Genomic DNA, 17,872 nt, shown 5'->3' on the forward strand with positions numbered 1-17,872 from the left:
GAGCTCGCGATAATGACGGCGGTGGCCCCTCAACTAGCTTCTTGTCTTTTCTTTGCCCCTTGCTTAAGCTCTTCTCTGTAAGTAACTATGATTCAATTGATCAATTCATGGTAAAAAGGGAAAAGGGAGAAGTAGATGATATTGTATTTGTTCAGAGAATTTGGCTGAATTGATCAATTCATGGAAAAAGGGAGAAGAAGATGAAATTGTATTTGGATTTTGCTAAACCATGGGGATAGCGGGTGGAATTTTGAAACTAAAGTGAGGCCTATTTTGTTATCTGCGTGGATTTCTAGTGTCAAGGGAAATCCATTTCGGTATCACCAAACAACAGCATTTTTATATGGCTAGGTGGGACCACCCACATTTATTTCTATCCAAACGATTAAAATATAAAAAATATGACTTTTATTATGAATGGAAGTAATATATAATAAAGCAAAATCCAATATTGGTTGGTTTGGGAATAGAAAACAATTAGTAAAATTAGTTGATTGGAGAATAGAAAAAGGATAGATATTTAGAGTAAAATACTATAGAAAATTAAATAAAACTCTAGATGATATTTCCTCTTATTTGGAACCTTCCACTTAAAGTAAATCAATTTTTTTGTTTTTTTACAAATTATAAGATAAATTTTCTTTTACTTTATTCTTAACCTCTCTTTCCTCATCTAATTTATTCTCCATTTTACCCTCTCAAAATAGTTGAGCTATATTCTTATTTTAAAGTTCGTTTTATGATAATTGAGTCTTTTTTTATCAAACTTTATTTTATCCTCTACTTTAACCTTTTTATTATATTCTTTTAGTATTCATATTCTGTTTATTATTAATTTCTAAATATTTAGTTTTTAATTTATATGTTAAAAAGAAATTTCGTAACTAAAATGGGACAAAGGAGTTACAATTGAATTAAAAAGTTAGAATGCGATGAATGTCGTCAATTGTACTTGTATAAATAAAAATTGTGTGATCAAGCTCAGATACACGCAGCTAAATTATAACACATCGAAAATCATCACTCTATAAATTGTTAAATTAGAAAATAGAGGCATAGCATAAGAGGGTTTAAGGAAATTGCAGGCTACAACAAAATTCAGCATTAGCAATGGTTGGGGTATCAACATGGCTCCGCTACATTGGAACCAAATTTGATTATTCTGTCTCCGTCGCGCGGATGGTAAGCGTCTTTTTCCTGTGTGCGGATTTGTTGATTTCTCCAATTGATTCCTTTTTTCCCTTTTGGTTGGAGTGAAAACCCCTAATTTGTATCGGGAAGGTTTTGTGGCTTTGGTTGGTGTTTATTTACATCCGATTTTACTCGAGGAGGCTCTAGATTCTTTGTTTTATTCAGGACTGTGGAATGCTAGACATCGTTCACTCAGAATTTATTAAAGAACAATTACGGATGGAAATTGGAAGTGCATTATTTTAAAAGATATATTCCACCTTTATTCGTCATTGCCCACAAAATTAGACTATTAAGTTTAGATGTGAAGAAAGGTTTATTATTGACAATAATTGCTTGTTGAAACTTGAAATTTTCCATTTTAGGATTCACTTGGTGGATTTTCATTGATTTTTTTTCATACTTTTGGGTCGATATAATTCGTTACTACACTTTTTCACACGTTTGAATAGTGGTTTTCAATAAGGTTTGTGGATTGTGTTCTTCAATATAATGCGCTATATCAGTATTTGCGTTGGACACCTTAGTTCTTAGTCAAAATGTTTATCTTATTAAGGGATTTGTGAATATAGAGAGACGAAAAGGACAGTAATCAAATGGTTGGGGGTTTGTTGGATTTAAATGTGGATTGTTCTTTACATTAATGTTGACACCTAAAGATGACATAAGGATTTATCGTCTTCATCGACTCATCGTTGCACATCTTTCAGATGCAAAACTTCCATTTGACCTTCTCATGTACAGCAACATCATTCGTATTTCCATTCCTATTCTCACATTTCAGCAACAAATATCCTCCAGTTACATTGTCTGCTTGCTTGGAAGATTGTATAATATGAGGTAGAATAAATTTGTGGGTGTTGTAGCTTAGTATGTGTGTCACCTAGCAGAAGTATGCTTACAGGTGGTACTGGTTAGATACCTTCAACATTGCATATTTGCCTCTGATGTAAAAACTTTTGTGCTGCAATCAGGATTGTCTAAAGAAACTTCAGTGGATGGTTTTATTTTTGTAAATAGTATTGAAATTTCATGTAACAAGTTTCTGTATTGAGTGACAGCATGCATTTAGGAGGTCATCTCTGTGTTTATTTAGTTATTGTTCTGCTTCTGTGATGTGCTGTTTATTTTAGACACATAATGTGCTGTTTATTTTAGACACATAATGTGCCTGAGGATCTTTTATATTAGTCAGTCTTGTCTGTTGTTTGTAAAGTTGTTCGTATGGACTACACTGCGAACTCTCATTTTGGAACTCTATCTATCGTTTAATTTATCATTCTCGTTGAAACACATCAGTCATCAAATAAGAAGGGTCTTACATACTGTTACCTTTGTTAGGATTTTTCTATGGTATCAAGATGCATTTTCTGAATTCAATAATTTAAGACTTGAGGAATTGTTTCTACCGTTCTACTTGATTTTTTGTGTAAGAGGGTTTTTTTGGTTACTGTTTATGTCAACTTGCCTGGTTATATTCTGAAACTTTTTACATGATACCATTATTCGTTACATTGTCCACGATTGTACTGGATGTACAGGGATCATGGTCAGTCCCTGAGAATATTATATTTGATGCAGTCCTATCTACAAGGTCAAATTGCTGACAAGGAAATACTTGATACCATATGGAAGAACTTTTCCAATGGAAGGTTGACATTCTTGCATTGGAATAAAGGAGAAGAGATGGACCCAGTAATTGGGACTCAGGGTGGAACTCTTCTTGTTCGGAAACTTCCTGCTCCAAATCCTGTGTAAGGTTTCCACAAGAAAAATATATCTGATAGTATTAATTTAAAGGGTGATGCTAAATGGCCATAATGTGGCCGGCCATAAAGAGTTAATTTAGTCCATTTACATGTATAAAAAAATTAGAATTACCGATATAAACTTATATGTGTGTGAATGGGCTTGTGAGTTGATACTTATCTTTGAATTCCATTACGTAAAACACATTAATATCACGAATTACTGTATACGTTGAGCAACAATCAAGAAATGACAGTATTAATAAGTTGAGCTAAAACTACGAAAGAGCAACACTAACATGTTGAGCAACATATAATGAATATGATATAAAAATAAAATCAAGTAGTATTAAACTAAAAATTTGAAAAAAATTAATTTTTTTTATTATTTAATTAATTTATGGCTGGCCATAATGTGGCCGCATAGCTTTATTCTAATTTAAATGCTAGTTAGGTCTATGCTATTTATATCTATTGACTGTTGTTAATGTATCTTGTCTTTTTTGATATTCTTTACCCATTATATGATCTGATGATTGTATGTCCTTTGGATTCAGTGCATTTCGTTTCTCTTCTCCTCTGTGAAATTTTGCATGAAATTAGGGAATTGATAAGCTTTCATTTCTGAACTTGGACAGTATAAGTGGATCACTATCCTTTCTTTTTTCTTTAAAGAGGATCATAATGGTTCCCCATCTACCCCCACAGTTAAGCTTATTAAACTCTGATATGGGATACCCTTCATTAAAGTAACTTTGTATTAGTCAATTCACTGTAAGCTTTACATAATGATTGTATACTCAGCTTGAAAACTAAGTAGCAAACACTGTTGCAACTTGCAAGCATCACAAATTTCCATCTAAGCACATTATAGTATGGTGTTCTGAACCATTGCCAAATCGTAACCTGATTGTTTTTTTAATATTTAAATTTAGCATCTATTTATCTGTTGCATCAAATCTCTGATTCTTTTGTTTCCTGTGTCTTTCAAAAGCTGATCTATTCTCTCTGTTTGTTCTAGGAGCGTGCATGTTGGAGATGTGGTAGTAATGAAGGATCCTGAAGACTCGGCCAATTATCTCATAAGGAGGTTAGCTGCAGTCGAAGGATATGAAATGGCATCTAAAGATGCGGAAGATGAACCTTTTGTCCTTGATAAAGATCAATGTTGGGTATTAGCTGACAATGAAAAATTGAAACCAAAGGTATACTTCTCCATGCTTTAAATCGGTATATCTTCTTTAATATGAATTACTTGCCTAAAGGGAGGGTATGAATTACTTGCTGCTAACTACATTTCTCAGCTGGGATGCTCTACAGATAGAATAGTATCATACCATTGTTATGGAACTTGGAACAACAACAAAAAATTCCATGCATGATTTGGCCCTACTCCCGTTGTGAGATATTTGAATATTTCTTAAATAAAATTCTTTTCTTTAGTACTCCCTCTGTCCCCATGAAAGAGTGCAGTTTTTGGCATTTTGGTACTCCAACAAAAGTGCACACTTTCCACTTTTGGACACTACACCACCACAGTCATTTTTTTATCTCCACTTTCTCACCCTTTTTACAATCTTACCACATGGCCCAACATTATTCACATAAAGCTACAATGAAAGTAGGTCCCTTTCAGGAAGTATTAGAAATTGGTTTGTTTTCAGACAAGTACAACTATTTCATTTCTCTAGCTGCATGCTCAATATGGAATCTATGCCAAATATTATTCTTTTGGTTAAACTTTCTTCCCATCCTTATTTTATACTTTACTAGATAAGTTTTGTCAGATAAATGTGCTTATCTAGTTGGCAGTTCAAAGTGGTTGGTTATGCTTTTTAATAAAAGTAGTTCGAATAGTTTCTATGCTTGTACGTCATTACAAATCTTGTACGTCATTACAAATTCCGTCGTGAGATTTTCTTGAATGGTCATACATCACCACCAGTTATGTGGTTTTGCGGCATTTGATTGATTGAAGGTTTTCTTTTTTGTCAACTGTGAAAGAAACGAAGCTCAGAGATCAGTGAATTTGCATGCTCTATTATATCTACATCAGTAATACTCCCTCCGTCCTCTAAAAATAGAAACTCTTTCCTTTTTGGTCCGTCCCCTAAAAATAGAAACTTTCTGATTTAGGAAATTTCTTTCTCTCTCCACCAGGTGGGACTCATTTTCCACTAACACACTTTTCTTTCTATCGCTCTCTTACTTTACCAATTTTGCATTATAATCCGTGTCGTTTCAAAAGTTCCTATTTTTAGTGGAGCATTATCTTAGCTTTGTTTTTTCCACCTTAGTGTTTTTTAAGTTCAATTTCGTCTTCTTCACGTAGATTAGTTTGTTTGGATAATCCATATTTATTGTGTGTTTTCATGTATAAAAAAGGCAGCATGGTTGATTAATAATTTATACAATGATCGTTAACATATGACAGGAAGCCTATGATAGTCGAATTTTTGGTCCGGTTACCATGTCGAACATAGTTGGTCGGGCCATTTATTGTCTAAGGAATGCTGTGGATCATGGACCTGTCAAGAATAGGTAATGTGTTTACGGCTGTTGTGCTACACGACTGTTACTGAAAGTCCAGTTGTAATCGTATAATGGGGATAATCCATCCTTTTTTGCAGTGAATATAGCACGACAACAGATTCGCCTGTTCTAGAAGTGGAACTAGATGTTGATGAGATGCTTAAGAACCATAAAGCATAGAAACCCTGCAGAAAAGTTGTGCTATGCTCTTGTTTCGTTCAAGCTGTTGTGCGATGCACACGAGTATGGAGCATGAAAGCATCTTCATTCAGTTGTGAAAGAAATGCTGCTAATCAATAGACTGATGGAAGTTGGTTTGCCAAATACATATTGAGTATTTGTTGCTATGAGATTATTGTTTTGATTTTGTAGCAGCTTTCAACTTTGGTTCCGTCATTGCCACTGCTCTTCATATTTCAATAATTTGGATTGCTTTTTGTCCAATAATTTCCTCGTTTCTGCTCAGGTTATCATATTATTTGGTTCTGGAATGTGCGTGAAATTTATTTTTGACAATGCATCTAAATTCTCATCCTAGAAATGGTATCTAAAATTCTCGATGATAATTCTATTGAAGTGGAGTAAAGAAGAATGAAAAGTAAATGCTTGATATTCCGTTTTGCTTGATGTTTTATCCATGACGCGCAAGCGTCGGATCTCACTTCTCAATTGCAATAGTACATTTGATTTAGCACGAGCTTTAACGTATAATTCATAAGTAAGAAAGAGAGAGATAAGGAATGTGTAAGTATTGTTAGCGGACAATGGTCTCTACATCATTAGTAGTGTAGTGTATTGATATAAATTGTAAATTAAATGATGCTCTCTCCGTCCATGAAAAATAGGACACATTATGAATAACACGAGTTTTAACGTAGAATTGGTAAAGTAAGAGAGAAAAGAAAAAAGTAAGAGAGTAGTAGTGTTAGTGGAATGTGGGTCTATATTATTAGTAAGAGAGAAGAAAAAAAATAGGGGGGGTCATATTATTAGTAAGAGAGAAGGGAAAAAGTAAGAGAAAAGTTGTTGAAAACTTTTCTTTTTTAAATGTGCTCTATTTTTTGTGGATAACCAAAAATGCAAATGTGCTCTATTTTTCATGGTCGAAGGGAGTATATCGTTTAACTATTCCAAAAGTAAAAAGTTCATATTTTTTATGAACGAACTATTAAGAAAATAGTTTATATTTTTTAGGGATGGAGGGATTACCAAATTTAACATAATCTTTCACATCGAATTTGATCAAGTGACCCTATGCGTACAATGATTTTGGGGTTAGCGAATTTTTAACATAACATTGTCGTGGATTTTACATCACTAGTTGAATGTCACCTTTTGGGTGACAAATTGTGTAGGTTGGTCGTTATTGGTCAACTTGATTACGATCAAATCTAATACTTCCCCTAGTCCCTGAAAAGTATGAAAATTTGGTTCGACACGAGTTTTAATGCATAATTGGCAAAATAAGAATAAGATAGAAAGAAAAAGTAATTAAAGTATTGTCAGTGGAGAATGTGTCCTACCTCATTAGAGAGAAAAGAGTTTCCAAAATCAGAAAGTTCATACTTTTCATGAACGGACTAAAAAGGAAATAGTTCATACTCAGTTTGTCATTTCGGTCCGTCCCACAATAAGAGTCACACTTCACTAACTCACTTCGCTAACATTTTATTATAAAAACAATATAAAAAATGGATCACATATTCTACTAACTTTTCCAACCCACTATTTTTACATTTCTTAAAACTCGTGCCCACGTCAAGTGTGACTTCTATTATGGGACGAAGGGAGTACTTTTCATGGGCGGATGGAGTAAGACCTATCCTGAAGCCGATATCTAAGGAAACTCTCAATTTGAACACGAAATTCAACTTGCTACATTCAAATCCAACTCGGACACGACACGACACGACACAAACTCATTAATGATACGATATAATATGAGTTGGCATGACATGTTAACGATCTGATAATGACCCGAGCTTGATTTACATCATTAAAACTATATTACGATAAAAACTTGATTTTCAAGAACCTAGAGAATAAAACTAATATTTTCAATTTTAAAAAGAATAAAAAATAATTAAAATAATAATATTATTTTTAATGGATCATTTGAACCCAACTTAATCCAAAATAATCGGATTTCTAACGAGTCAATCCAATAAGAACACGAATCCAGTAAGACTTAATTCATACCCATTAATTTCATATATGTTTGTGTCGGATTATCATGTTGTATCAACATTATTTGCCTTACCTTTTAGAGTATTACTGTTATAAGAATAGTTTTTTCAACAATAATATTGCAACGTTAGAAAAAAAAATATACTCCATATATGTAAAAATAAAACCAATTTCGTGTTGAAACTTAAACCTAGTTTAATTATGACTCTATTTTCTACTCTCCTATTTGTAGTAGTTTGATGTTTTACAATACAAGGCTCTTGGTTGGGTTTATTCGAAGGTAAAATCTGCTATGCCCAAATATCCATTCATCTTCATCCAATTGCCGGCGAAGCATAATTGAAAATTTGAAATACTATAAAACCCCAATTCAATTCAACATTTTGCATCGAAGCTTTTTCAACAATGTCGCGCTCTATTGATTTCATCTCCAAAACCATTCCTGGTAAGTATGTTTTATGGCTTTATGCATACATAATGTGTGCATAGTTGCGCGCTCTAAACATTCATGCGCCAAGGCTTTGGTGAAGAGTTAGTATTTCGTTTAATTTTGGCATTGGTTGCGGATGATTTTGCTTGTTTTGAAGACTCCTACCATCTGTTTGCTGAAATGCGTGGTTGCATAATTTATTAATTTCAGAGTCGAGTGGAATTATGTGTTCGGTTTCTTAGAGCTGATACATTTTTTTAGGTTGGTGGCTTGCTTTCAGCTGACCTAATCTGAAGTTGAAATTTGCAGATAAGAAGCATATCTTGAGATTAAGATTAAGTGCTGGCACTGTACTCGAAGATTAGGAAACAGTACAAGTGTCTGTGGTCTTGATTGATGATGTATGTTGATTTAGATGCTAGAACAAAAGGACAGGAAAACCTTTCATCTGGCCTTTGCTCTATTTTAAGAGCAATGCTTTCTTTTGCCCTTTTCTTTTCCTTTTTAAAATACAAACAAATGTGACCTTTAGAAAATTGAGATGAAATATCTGAATTATGACCTATTGCAGAAAACAGGAATATAATATTTCTCCTAAAACAGAGAGGAGAATGAGGAAATAATAATTCAAGCCATCCAATCAGTGGCTCTATTTGCTAACCTATTTGTGTTTATAACTCAACTGCACTAAATTTGCTTATGGAAGTTTCTTGTTCCTGCAATTATGGGCCGTCTTTGATAGCCAAAATGTACTCTCCACAACAGTCCTTGGCTTCATAATATTCTTCCAACTTCCATGTGAACATACCAATGGTTTATGAACAATTTCTTTGATTCTTAACTCTGTTTTTCTCATCATGCAAATATCTACACTCATTCTCCATTGAGCAAACATCTACACTCAATTCTCCACAAAAAGGAAACTGGTTTCGCCAATTCCAAACACTGGTTTTGTTTTACTAGTTAATAAAAGGAAACAGTTTTATTTTATGCTTCTTGGGCTTATTAGCCTTATTTGTTTAAAATATAGCTTCTCAGTTTTTCTTTTCACTTTAGTCTCGTGTGCATGAATTGGTTATAACTTTTGTGTGCTCTGGTGATTCTGAGTGAGGAATTCCTGATGAGCTTATCTTCTAGTTGACACTGTTTAAAACTGGCAAAAGACTTATTAATGTTTCCTAATCACCGTCCACTGCCAAATTCTGGATATTCAACATTGCCAATTTATTGCCATAATTATTCCACCATCCAGAATAATACTTATTTATCTGTGAATTCTGCCTCAAATTACTTGCAATAAGCTCCTAGTATCAGGACTCTTGCTAGTATCAATGTCCAAGTTGGTTTTGGAAACTTCATCATATGTTTCCATTGTCTTAGTCAGGAACTAATGATGTTTTGACATCCTTCCCTAATCTCATTGCAGGATATGGGCCCTCTGATAGCAGTCCTCTACCCTGCTCTGGAATTTCTGGGAAAGCACTGTCCTTATCACATAGATCTTGTCGTGAACACAAGCTCGTTTCAGATGTCAAGTTTTTTCCTTTGAGATGTGTTTCTAGGTACACATCTTCTGTGTGTAATGCAAGTTCTAGCAACTATAGGAGAAACCCGGATTTCCCTAATAATCAAAGAAGGCATGGATACTCCCGCAATAGGAATAGGCAAAATGAAACAAGAGAAGAGTGTGATGACCATGAAGAATTCGAAACTCTCTCTTCCAAAAACGGACCACTTCTTTCTGCATCAAACCATAAATATCAGGCAACTGCAACTACTGGTCCTAGAGAAAAGGAAATTGTTGAATTATTCCGTAAGGTGCAGGCCCAACTACGTGAAAGAGCAGCAATGAAGGAAGGAAAGAAAATTGAGGAGTCTCAGACAAAAAGCAAAGAGAGTGAAACTGTTGATTCTCTACTCAAGCTTTTGAGGAAACACTCAGTTCAGCAAGGGAAGAAGAGCTACACCACCGCCAATTGCAGGGACTTCATCCTGGATCAGGATGAACAGACTGCCCCGTCGACAGAGGAAGGAAGCACAAGCGTCTCATACTCAAACTCCACTAGTAGCGTGAAGCATGAGGCGCAAGAATCCCCAATCCCACGTCTCACCCGACCAAAGTCAAACTTCCGGAAAAGATCACCAGTCCCTGAAATCAAATTCCAGCCTGTTTATGCCGAAGACTCTATCTCGGAGGACACTGTGGACACTGAAAGAAAGTGGAGTCGTGCGGAACCAGAGGCCCAAGACGACATCCAGGTTGTTGAATATGATTCAGAATCTGAAGTCGAGCCATTCACTTCAGAAATAGATGCTTTTGATGAAACTTCAGGGATTGTTGAAACGGAGAATGAAGATGTAGCAAAAGAAGATGACGTGGACGAGGCCATCAGTTTGAACGGAATGAAGCTGGCTGAATTGAGAGCCCTTGCCAAGTCGCGTGGCATGAAAGGATTCTCAAAGTTGAAAAAGAGTGAACTGATTGAGTTGCTGAGTGGTGGATCAGTATGATTACCGATCACGTAAAGACACGATGGAGGTTTTGCTTTTGCTCTCTCTTTTCTTGTTAGGTGTGCTTTCTTTGTTGCAAGATCTCTTCGTTCACTTGGTACTTTGCTAAAGTTGGACCTGCCTGTCTTCTCTATTTGATTCTTAATAGGGCCAGACTTGTTAATATTCAAAGAATATATGTAAAATATCAAAACCAGAGTCATTGTCTTCTGTGAACTGAATTATGATTTATTAGTCGCTTTAGTACAGCTCAAAATAAATTTAAACCTTTGCATTATTATAATTTTATGTATTGAGTGACATGAGAAAACACATTTACAAACCTTGAAATCATTAAAAGGGAAAATATATTATATGGAACGCCCGGTACCTCTGTCCCTGGCTAGAAGATAGCCGCTTGATTGTCTTCTCGGTGAATGCAGGTCAAGTGCACCTACAGATGCTTGGGGATAAGGCGGATGATGTATGTCAAGATGCGCCTTAAAGGGCGGCCGTGTGCTTCCCAGATGTGATAAGAGAGACCACTATCACGTCGTCCATCTCGATCCAAAAATGTTTCGGAGTGTTGTAGAAGATTTGATAGTAATAAGATAATGATCGGATAGACAAGATGGAAGTTCACCCAACTTGAACGAATTCAAGAACGTAGTTTGTAGAATGATGCTACATGAATGTGAACATTAATTTGATAAGTTTTAAATTTATAGTGTCCATTCAGTACACGGAATTGGAATTAAATTTGAATTAGAATTCTACGGAATTGAATTTAAAGGATTTGAATTATAATTCAATTTCAAATAGTTTGTTTGGTAAAAATGATAGGAAATTGAATATATAGAAATTATGCACCCAATCACTAGAGTGTGTGCATCTGTGTGTGTGTGTCACTGTGTGTGTATGTTATTGTCTGAGTATGTATGATTGTGTGTGTGCGCGCGCGTGACTGTGGCATGTGAGTGTGTAACTATCTGAGAGGTGCAACTTTGTGCGTGTGAAACTATGTAACTGAATGTGCGTGTGACTTTGTATATGTATGTGTGTGTGACTGTGTTGTGTGTGCTTTTTTTATGAAGTGTGTATAAGTGTCCATTTTCATAGCTATTGGAAATTCTAATTCTTTATTTTTGATATGGAATTCAAACTTTGGAATTGAGAGGAATTTGAGTTGTAATTCAATTCCCAATCCAGATATTCTGCGGTACCAAACATCGGATTTGAAATTGAAGGCTCTAATTCCAATTCCATAGCCACAATTTCATTGTACCGAACGGAGCCTCAATGAATTTACAATTCAAAGAGGGAACTTAAGAAAATTAATGCAAAAATTATTACAAAGTTAGTACTCCATATGCCATGCCCAAAAAAGATGTCACACTTTCTTTTTTAATTTGTTCCTCAAAAGATGTCACATTTTCTTTTTTAGAAAAAGTTATCTCACGTAAATGTAAATATAATATTTTTTCTCATCATCAACACACAAAACAATATCTCTTAAAATCTCGTGTCATTCTCAAGTATGTCATATACTATGGGACGGAGGGAGTATTTATTTACTTCTGTCAAAGTGCATGGAAAGACCGGAATAGCCTTGATATTGTGAGAAAAAAACATAATAACTTCAAAAATTTGTATTTAAGCGCCAATATCTCTTAAAATAACAAAGTTAGGAACAAAAACACACATCGATTGGTGGGTGCTAACTGCCTGGGAAGTCATCCTAGTAAGATTGGAGATGTCGCCACCCGCTTTTGACCAACTAATTTACAGCTTCAAGTTAAAAGCAGGATTAATGGAATGAGGTGGTAAACTCACCCATCAACAATAATAGAAAACTGTAATTTGCCATCAGGAATCAACATTGGCTAGCAACCTTCCCTACCTGTGCGCCACCCTCTTTCACCCAGGTATTCGTCCGAGGTCTTTTGCGAGGACCGGCTGACTGGGGGAACGGAGCCAAGTTCACAAATTCCCAAGGATATGCAGGAGCAGCATTACTTGTTTTCATTTGGCTTGACTGATGTTGAGGAGGCTGTCTCCAGTCAGGGGAAGAGCAATTATTTGAGAATGCATCAGAATTTTTGGCCTCGCGGCAACGTTTTCGTTTTCGTCGTGCCCACTTACTCGTCTCCTGGGATCGATTGCATCTCCCATGTTTTTCACTACTATCCGAGGGTGATGGGATCCTCCGTCTCAAGCCAGCTTGAGACGCTTCTAATTGCTTTATTCTTGCTGTGAAGGTGATTGGGGAGTAGTCAGATTCAAGCCCATACTTGACAATATGTTCGATTCCAAGACGCAGAGCAGCAATCTCAGCTGCATTCGCCTTCTGATATCAAACACATCATAATCTGAGTCATCATCTAGCTATTTATAGCGACGAGAAATGGTTTAAGGAGCAGTATGGTACCTGTGCTGCAGAAGTGTTATGTTCCCTTCTACATAGGGCATTTGCTGACTTCTTGGAATGTGATGCATAATAATTGAGGATCTCTGACTGTGAAAACATGTGCTGAAGCTGATATTCAAAAACGTATGTGCTTGCAAGAAGATAGTGCTTCTCATTCATTAATACCTTAATATAACCTATGATACAAGAAAGAAATGCTCTTCAGCTAATGAAATGATATGCTAATACAAGAAGATATCTTACTATATACCAGGAACACAAACTACTAATACATACGGAGATTCATGAATATCCCGAGAGATTCAACTAGATACAGCAAGGGCAATTATCTATTAATAAAATTAATTAGTAACGGGACCAAAGGTTAGTCCAAATCCAGATCATGAAACGCGGCTAGAATTACTATGTTCTAAAATGCATGCAAAACCTACTTGGAAGTTGTAAAGCTATGGTGTTTATAGACCAAATGAGCATTCTCTCCTGATAGGCTAATCTTTCGAGATGAGTTCTCTTATTTGGTCTATAACATTGATGCTCTCGTTGAGAGGCCCAACGACTCATAGTAGTGACATGAACGTAGTAGCCCACATAGTCAAAGGAACCAGTTGTAACCAATGCAGTAGTTGAACATGAAGGGGGGTCGATTGTTACGGACTCTGTCCCACATCAACAGTTGTATACTGGTATTTGGTTTAAAAACCAAATGAACTCTCTCACCTAATAAGATAGCATTTTAGGATGAGCTCGTTTGTTTTTTAGGTCGATTGTTAGGACTCTAGTGTCCCACATTGGTAGTGTAAAGCAACTAGTACGCAGTATATAAACCAAATGAACACTCTCACCTAATAAGCTAGTTGGTTAGGATGAGCCCTTTAGGAGGTCCTAATTTAACCCTAAATGATGTCGGATGGCCGAAATCCATTGTCCATCATGGCATAGCAATGACTTTAATTCTTTAGCTCGATTAGCAACACCGCGTGAATTTCAAGTCATTACGACACAAAAACGTTTTCAGTGTTGCCAATGTTGTCGAAAATGCATCAATGTTCAAAGGTAAAAGGATAGGCTCCCATCCATATGTCTATTTTATTTTCATGTGAAACCGATGTGAGATCCGATCGAACCATCCTTGTTTTGAAACGTAGACGACAAACATGTGGCAAACCTAAAGCTAGGCCCACATGTTCGATGAAAATCCATCTAGCCACAAATTTCCCCGCAAGCCATCCAGATCAAATAGACCGGACAAAATTGATAAGCATATCAGTTGCGAAGCCCTAACTTAATCCAAAATCATGATCCTTAAAGTAAAGGGTGCCACTTAAAGTAGAGGGTGCCTATCTACCATACGTTTTTTTTAATCGTATTAGGGGTGTTTTTAATCATTTCGTTTTGATCTGCACAAAAATCCTTCATCAATGTCACACTCCCCATGCAATGCACTACAACAGTCATCCACGATTTAAAAATTGATCGTCGTGATTCCTTCCATTTGTGCTAGCTATGTAGTATGTTTTACTACTACCTATCTTCTATTTGCTACTTCTTGACTAACCATTGCTCCATCTCTTTCTCTCTTCACCTCCCACATCTTCCATTAAGACCTTCCCTACTTTTCAATGGCCACTAAACTTTGTTGCTCCATGACAGATGTTCGGACTAAAAGCACCAAAACTTGGTGCAATATCATGTGTCATTTGTGAGGTCATAATCACCTTTCACTATATAAAATGTTCATTTATTTTGTATATTCATCTAAATGATGTTTTAGTCACTATACTTAGTATGTAGCATGACAGAGTTATTCACATGGTGCAAAAGGTGTCAATAAAAGAAGAAACATTGGAAATAAACAAGAGAAAGAGAACATTTCAAGTGCATATGCTAATCATAGTTATGTAGAGATGTGCACAAGAAAGGAGAAGAGAAAATACCAGGAACTCTATCGGCGAGACCCAAGGTGCGACACAAGTTTGGATTATGTTTATGTTTGTCAGCCAACTTCAGAAAACTTAATAGCTCACTTCTGTCAAAAGAAGAGGATATACCATACACTGCCAAGAGATGCAAGAATGCTAACGCCTCTGTCGGACGTTCAGCACTACTTGTTTCCGACTTCCATAAGCAAGCAAGTTTAGTTGCTGCTTGTTTAACACAAGGCTGAATCTTAGGTGACAGTTTGGCTAATTGATCTAACAAAAGAATTGTGGCTCTCCTCTCCATATCAAGTGTCCCCAAACGGATTTCCTCAAACCCGTGCAGTGCTTCTATAACGAGCTTTGCTGGATCAGGAGATATTGAAAGGATTTTATAAAAGTTACGACCCATTAATTCCAAATCTTTCTCTGGAAACCTAATCAATGCTACTAAATGGTTCTTGTGCAGTGCAAGTTTCGAGTCTACTGCTTCATCTTGTTTAGTAGTTAAACAAGCATCAGTTACCATTTGTTGTTTTGATCCTTGTTCTTTAAAATGAACATCATTTAGCTTTTCCTTCACGTCTACTTCTCTCGGCTTGCACACATGTTGCTCTTTATCTGCAACTAGCCCAGCATCAGTCCCTACAGATTGTTGATGGGGCTGATCTGGCTCACTTAATGCAAGATTTTCCTTTGCACAAGATTGTGTGGTGGATTCTCTTATACAACTCAAACTCTTTTCCACAGAATCGAGCTCTTTATCGTCATGTTCCTTTTTACAAGAAACCAAATTCACTTGCTGCAATTCATGTTCTTGCTTCTTTTCTTCAGGCTTATTTTGAAGCTTCGACTTCTGCTGCTCATTTGATTTTTCTCTTCTCAACTCAGCCTCGTTCGTCCTCACATAACCAAGTTGCCCCTTTGCCGACTCCAACTTTTTTGTTTTATCTTCTTGAGACAAAGTAAGCTCTTTCTCAATGCTCTCAAGCTCTTTGAACCTTTTCTCCACTGATTCTCGAATTAGCTCAGCCTCATTCAAACTCGCAGTTAGAGATTCATGGGCCGCCTCCTCCCTTGACTCAAGCTCCTTAAACTTCTCAGCCATAATCATCTTCATTTCACCTAGCATTTTCACTCCCAACTCCAACCTCTCGATAAGCACATACCCCAACTTCTGCTTCTCACTAATTTTCTCATTTGCTAACCTAACTTCCTTAACCAACTCCGACTTCTCCTTCTCCAAAATCTCCTCTTTCAAAGCCAGATCTCCTGATTTCCCATCATAAAATGCATCAAATTCCTTCTCCCTCATCTCAAACTCCCCTAATCGCTTCTCCAGTTCCATTTCCCTGTTGTCAATCTCCTTCAACCTCTCGCACTCCTTCACTCGCTGACCATCAACCTCAGCCTGCAACCTCTCGATAAGCTCATACCCCAACGTCTGTTTCTCATTTGCCAACCTAACCTCCTCAACCAACTCTGCCTTCTTCTTTCCCAAAATCTCCTCTTTCAAAGCCAGATCTCTCGATTTCCCATCACAGAACGCATCAAATTCCTTCTCCCTCTTCTCAAACTCCCCTAATCGTTTCTCCAATTCCCTTTCCCTCTTGTCAATCTCCTTCAACCTCCCGCACTCCTTCACCCGCAGACCATCCACCTCAGCCTGCGACACCTCCAATTGTTGGATATGCTCATTAACCACCTGCAGCTGCTCATCCAACTTCTCCTCCCTCAACCTCAGCTCCTCCTCCCTCAACTTCAACGCCTCCCTTTTTCCTTCGTGTAAACAATTCAATTCTCTCTTCTTCTCCACCATCTGCATCTCAAACGACTCGCTAAGTGACCTCAACTCCTCCTCCCTCAACCTCAACTCCTCCCCCTTTCCTTCGTGCAAACAATCCAATTCTCTCTTCTTCTCCGCCATATGCATCTCAAACGACTCTCTAAGCGACCTCAACTCCTCCTCCCTCAACTTCAACGCCTCCATTTTCCCTTCGTGCAAACAATCCAATTCTCTCTTCTTCTCCGCCATCTGCATCTCAAACGACCTCAACTCCTCCTCCCTCAACTTCAACGCCTCCATTTTCCCTTCGTGTAAACAATCCAATTCTCTCCTCTTCTCCGCCATCTGCATCTCAAACGACTCTCTAATCGACCTCAAATTCTCCTCCCGAGATTCAATCTCCGAGAAGCAATCCACTAAACCCTTAACCACACTATCGCCCATTACTTTCCACTCGTGCACCCTATCAATAATTGCGCTGGGATCCCCAACGCCTCTAGGCGGCGGAACGAATTCCATTATGCAGCCAACACACACACACACAATTCTAATTGCTATGTATAACTAAGAAGACAAATCTTAGATTATGTATGCACAGATACACCAATGCATATACATACAGTAGTCAAAGATATGCATAAATATGCAGGAGGAGAAAATTTCACCTGCAATTTCGGAGTGAAAACCTTGGCGAGGAGGAGTGGTTTTTGAAGCGGCGGAACTCGGCAGTTGTATGAAAAATTCGGAACCGACTTCACATATATATAATGAAAACGAAAACTGAAGGAAAATTAAAGGAAATAAATTAGTCCAAATATATAATTATAGCTGTATGTTTGTGTACCTATTTATGCGAGATTTGCTAATATTAAATTATTAATTGCTCTCATTAAAGAAGATTTACACCAAAGCATTGATATTGCCTTCAACTAGGAAACCCTATTTTTCCGCTGGCCGTTTCAGATTCCAATTCGGATGTTAATTAATTAAATATATAGAGTTGGTTGAGGTTTTTTTAGTATTAAAAATATATATTCATATTTTCTATTTTATTTATCTGCCGTAATTATTCATTATGTATTTATAACAGGTTTTCTTTTAGTATATGGCATGTTTTATTTTTCGCTATTAATAGTTTAATTATTTTTCTCTCTCTATACTTCA

At 36.6% G+C, this 17,872-nt stretch overlaps 3 protein-coding genes across 7 annotated transcripts; 2 read left to right on the forward strand and 1 right to left on the reverse strand.

The window, feature by feature from the left end:
* Nucleotides 1-934: 934 nt before the first annotated feature.
* On the forward strand, nucleotides 935-5,918 carry LOC121764930. 2 transcript variants are annotated; one of them, XM_042160963.1, is made up of 5 exons: nucleotides 935-1,182; nucleotides 2,733-2,945; nucleotides 3,961-4,144; nucleotides 5,374-5,480; nucleotides 5,570-5,918. In XM_042160963.1, exons 2-5 carry the CDS (start codon nucleotides 2,767-2,769, stop codon nucleotides 5,649-5,651), a joined length of 552 nt encoding a protein of 183 aa, XP_042016897.1. In that variant the 5' UTR covers nucleotides 935-1,182; nucleotides 2,733-2,766; the 3' UTR covers nucleotides 5,652-5,918. The 2 variants fall into 2 exon arrangements, with proteins under 2 accessions (XP_042016897.1, XP_042016895.1); XM_042160961.1 differs by having other exon boundaries at nucleotides 937-1,182; nucleotides 2,773-2,945.
* A 1,922-nt stretch (nucleotides 5,919-7,840) lies between these two features.
* LOC121764788 (rho-N domain-containing protein 1, chloroplastic-like) lies at nucleotides 7,841-11,349 on the forward strand. Of its 3 annotated transcripts, none has more exons than XR_006042623.1 (3): nucleotides 7,841-8,103; nucleotides 9,515-10,658; nucleotides 11,022-11,349. XR_006042623.1 is itself a non-coding variant. In XM_042160813.1 (3 exons), the coding sequence occupies exons 1-2, from the start codon at nucleotides 8,064-8,066 to the stop codon at nucleotides 10,597-10,599; spliced, it is 1,125 nt and encodes a 374-aa protein (XP_042016747.1). In that variant the 5' UTR covers nucleotides 7,841-8,063; the 3' UTR covers nucleotides 10,600-10,627; nucleotides 11,022-11,349. The 3 variants fall into 3 exon arrangements, 2 of the variants coding, with proteins under 2 accessions (XP_042016747.1, XP_042016746.1); XM_042160813.1 differs by having other exon boundaries at nucleotides 9,515-10,627; XM_042160812.1 differs by lacking the exon at nucleotides 11,022-11,349 and having other exon boundaries at nucleotides 9,515-10,859.
* An 860-nt stretch (nucleotides 11,350-12,209) lies between these two features.
* On the reverse strand, nucleotides 12,210-17,652 carry LOC121765523 (FRIGIDA-like protein 5). Of its 2 annotated transcripts, none has more exons than XM_042161706.1 (3): nucleotides 14,941-17,652; nucleotides 13,007-13,182; nucleotides 12,210-12,922 (listed from the first exon to the last, which is right to left on the reverse strand). In XM_042161706.1, the coding sequence occupies exons 1-3, from the start codon at nucleotides 17,225-17,227 to the stop codon at nucleotides 12,452-12,454; spliced, it is 2,934 nt and encodes a 977-aa protein (XP_042017640.1). In that variant the 5' UTR covers nucleotides 17,228-17,652; the 3' UTR covers nucleotides 12,210-12,451. The 2 variants fall into 2 exon arrangements, with proteins under 2 accessions (XP_042017640.1, XP_042017639.1); XM_042161705.1 differs by having other exon boundaries at nucleotides 12,210-12,925.
* Between the last annotated feature and the right edge of the window lie 220 nt (nucleotides 17,653-17,872).

This window comes from Salvia splendens, chromosome 14 (genome assembly GCF_004379255.2).
Source record: "Salvia splendens isolate huo1 chromosome 14, SspV2, whole genome shotgun sequence".
Classification (NCBI taxonomy): Eukaryota; Viridiplantae; Streptophyta; class Magnoliopsida; order Lamiales; family Lamiaceae; genus Salvia; species Salvia splendens.

Bases quoted from the DNA above. Each gene is read 5' to 3' on its own strand.
- LOC121764930 (XM_042160961.1), top strand. From the start codon at position 1,111: ATGGTTGGGGTATCAACATGGCTCCGCTACATTGGAACCAAATTTGAT. The intron at 1,183-2,772 runs GTAAGCGTCTTT...TATTTGATGCAG, and splicing joins CTGTCTCCGTCGCGCGGATG to TCCTATCTACAAGGTCAAAT. The intron at 2,946-3,960 runs GTAAGGTTTCCA...TGTTTGTTCTAG, and splicing joins CTTCCTGCTCCAAATCCTGT to GAGCGTGCATGTTGGAGATG.
- LOC121764788 (XM_042160813.1), top strand. From the start codon at position 8,064: ATGTCGCGCTCTATTGATTTCATCTCCAAAACCATTCCTG. The intron at 8,104-9,514 runs GTAAGTATGTTT...ATCTCATTGCAG, and splicing joins CATCTCCAAAACCATTCCTG to GATATGGGCCCTCTGATAGC.
- LOC121765523 (XM_042161705.1), bottom strand. From the start codon at position 17,227: ATGGAATTCGTTCCGCCGCCTAGAGGCGTTGGGGATCCCAGCGCAATT. The intron at 13,183-14,940 runs GTATTTTCTCTT...CTTGTATCATAG, and splicing joins TCTCGCCGATAGAGTTCCTG to GTTATATTAAGGTATTAATG. The intron at 12,926-13,006 runs GTACCATACTGC...GTTTGATATCAG, and splicing joins ATAACACTTCTGCAGCACAG to AAGGCGAATGCAGCTGAGAT.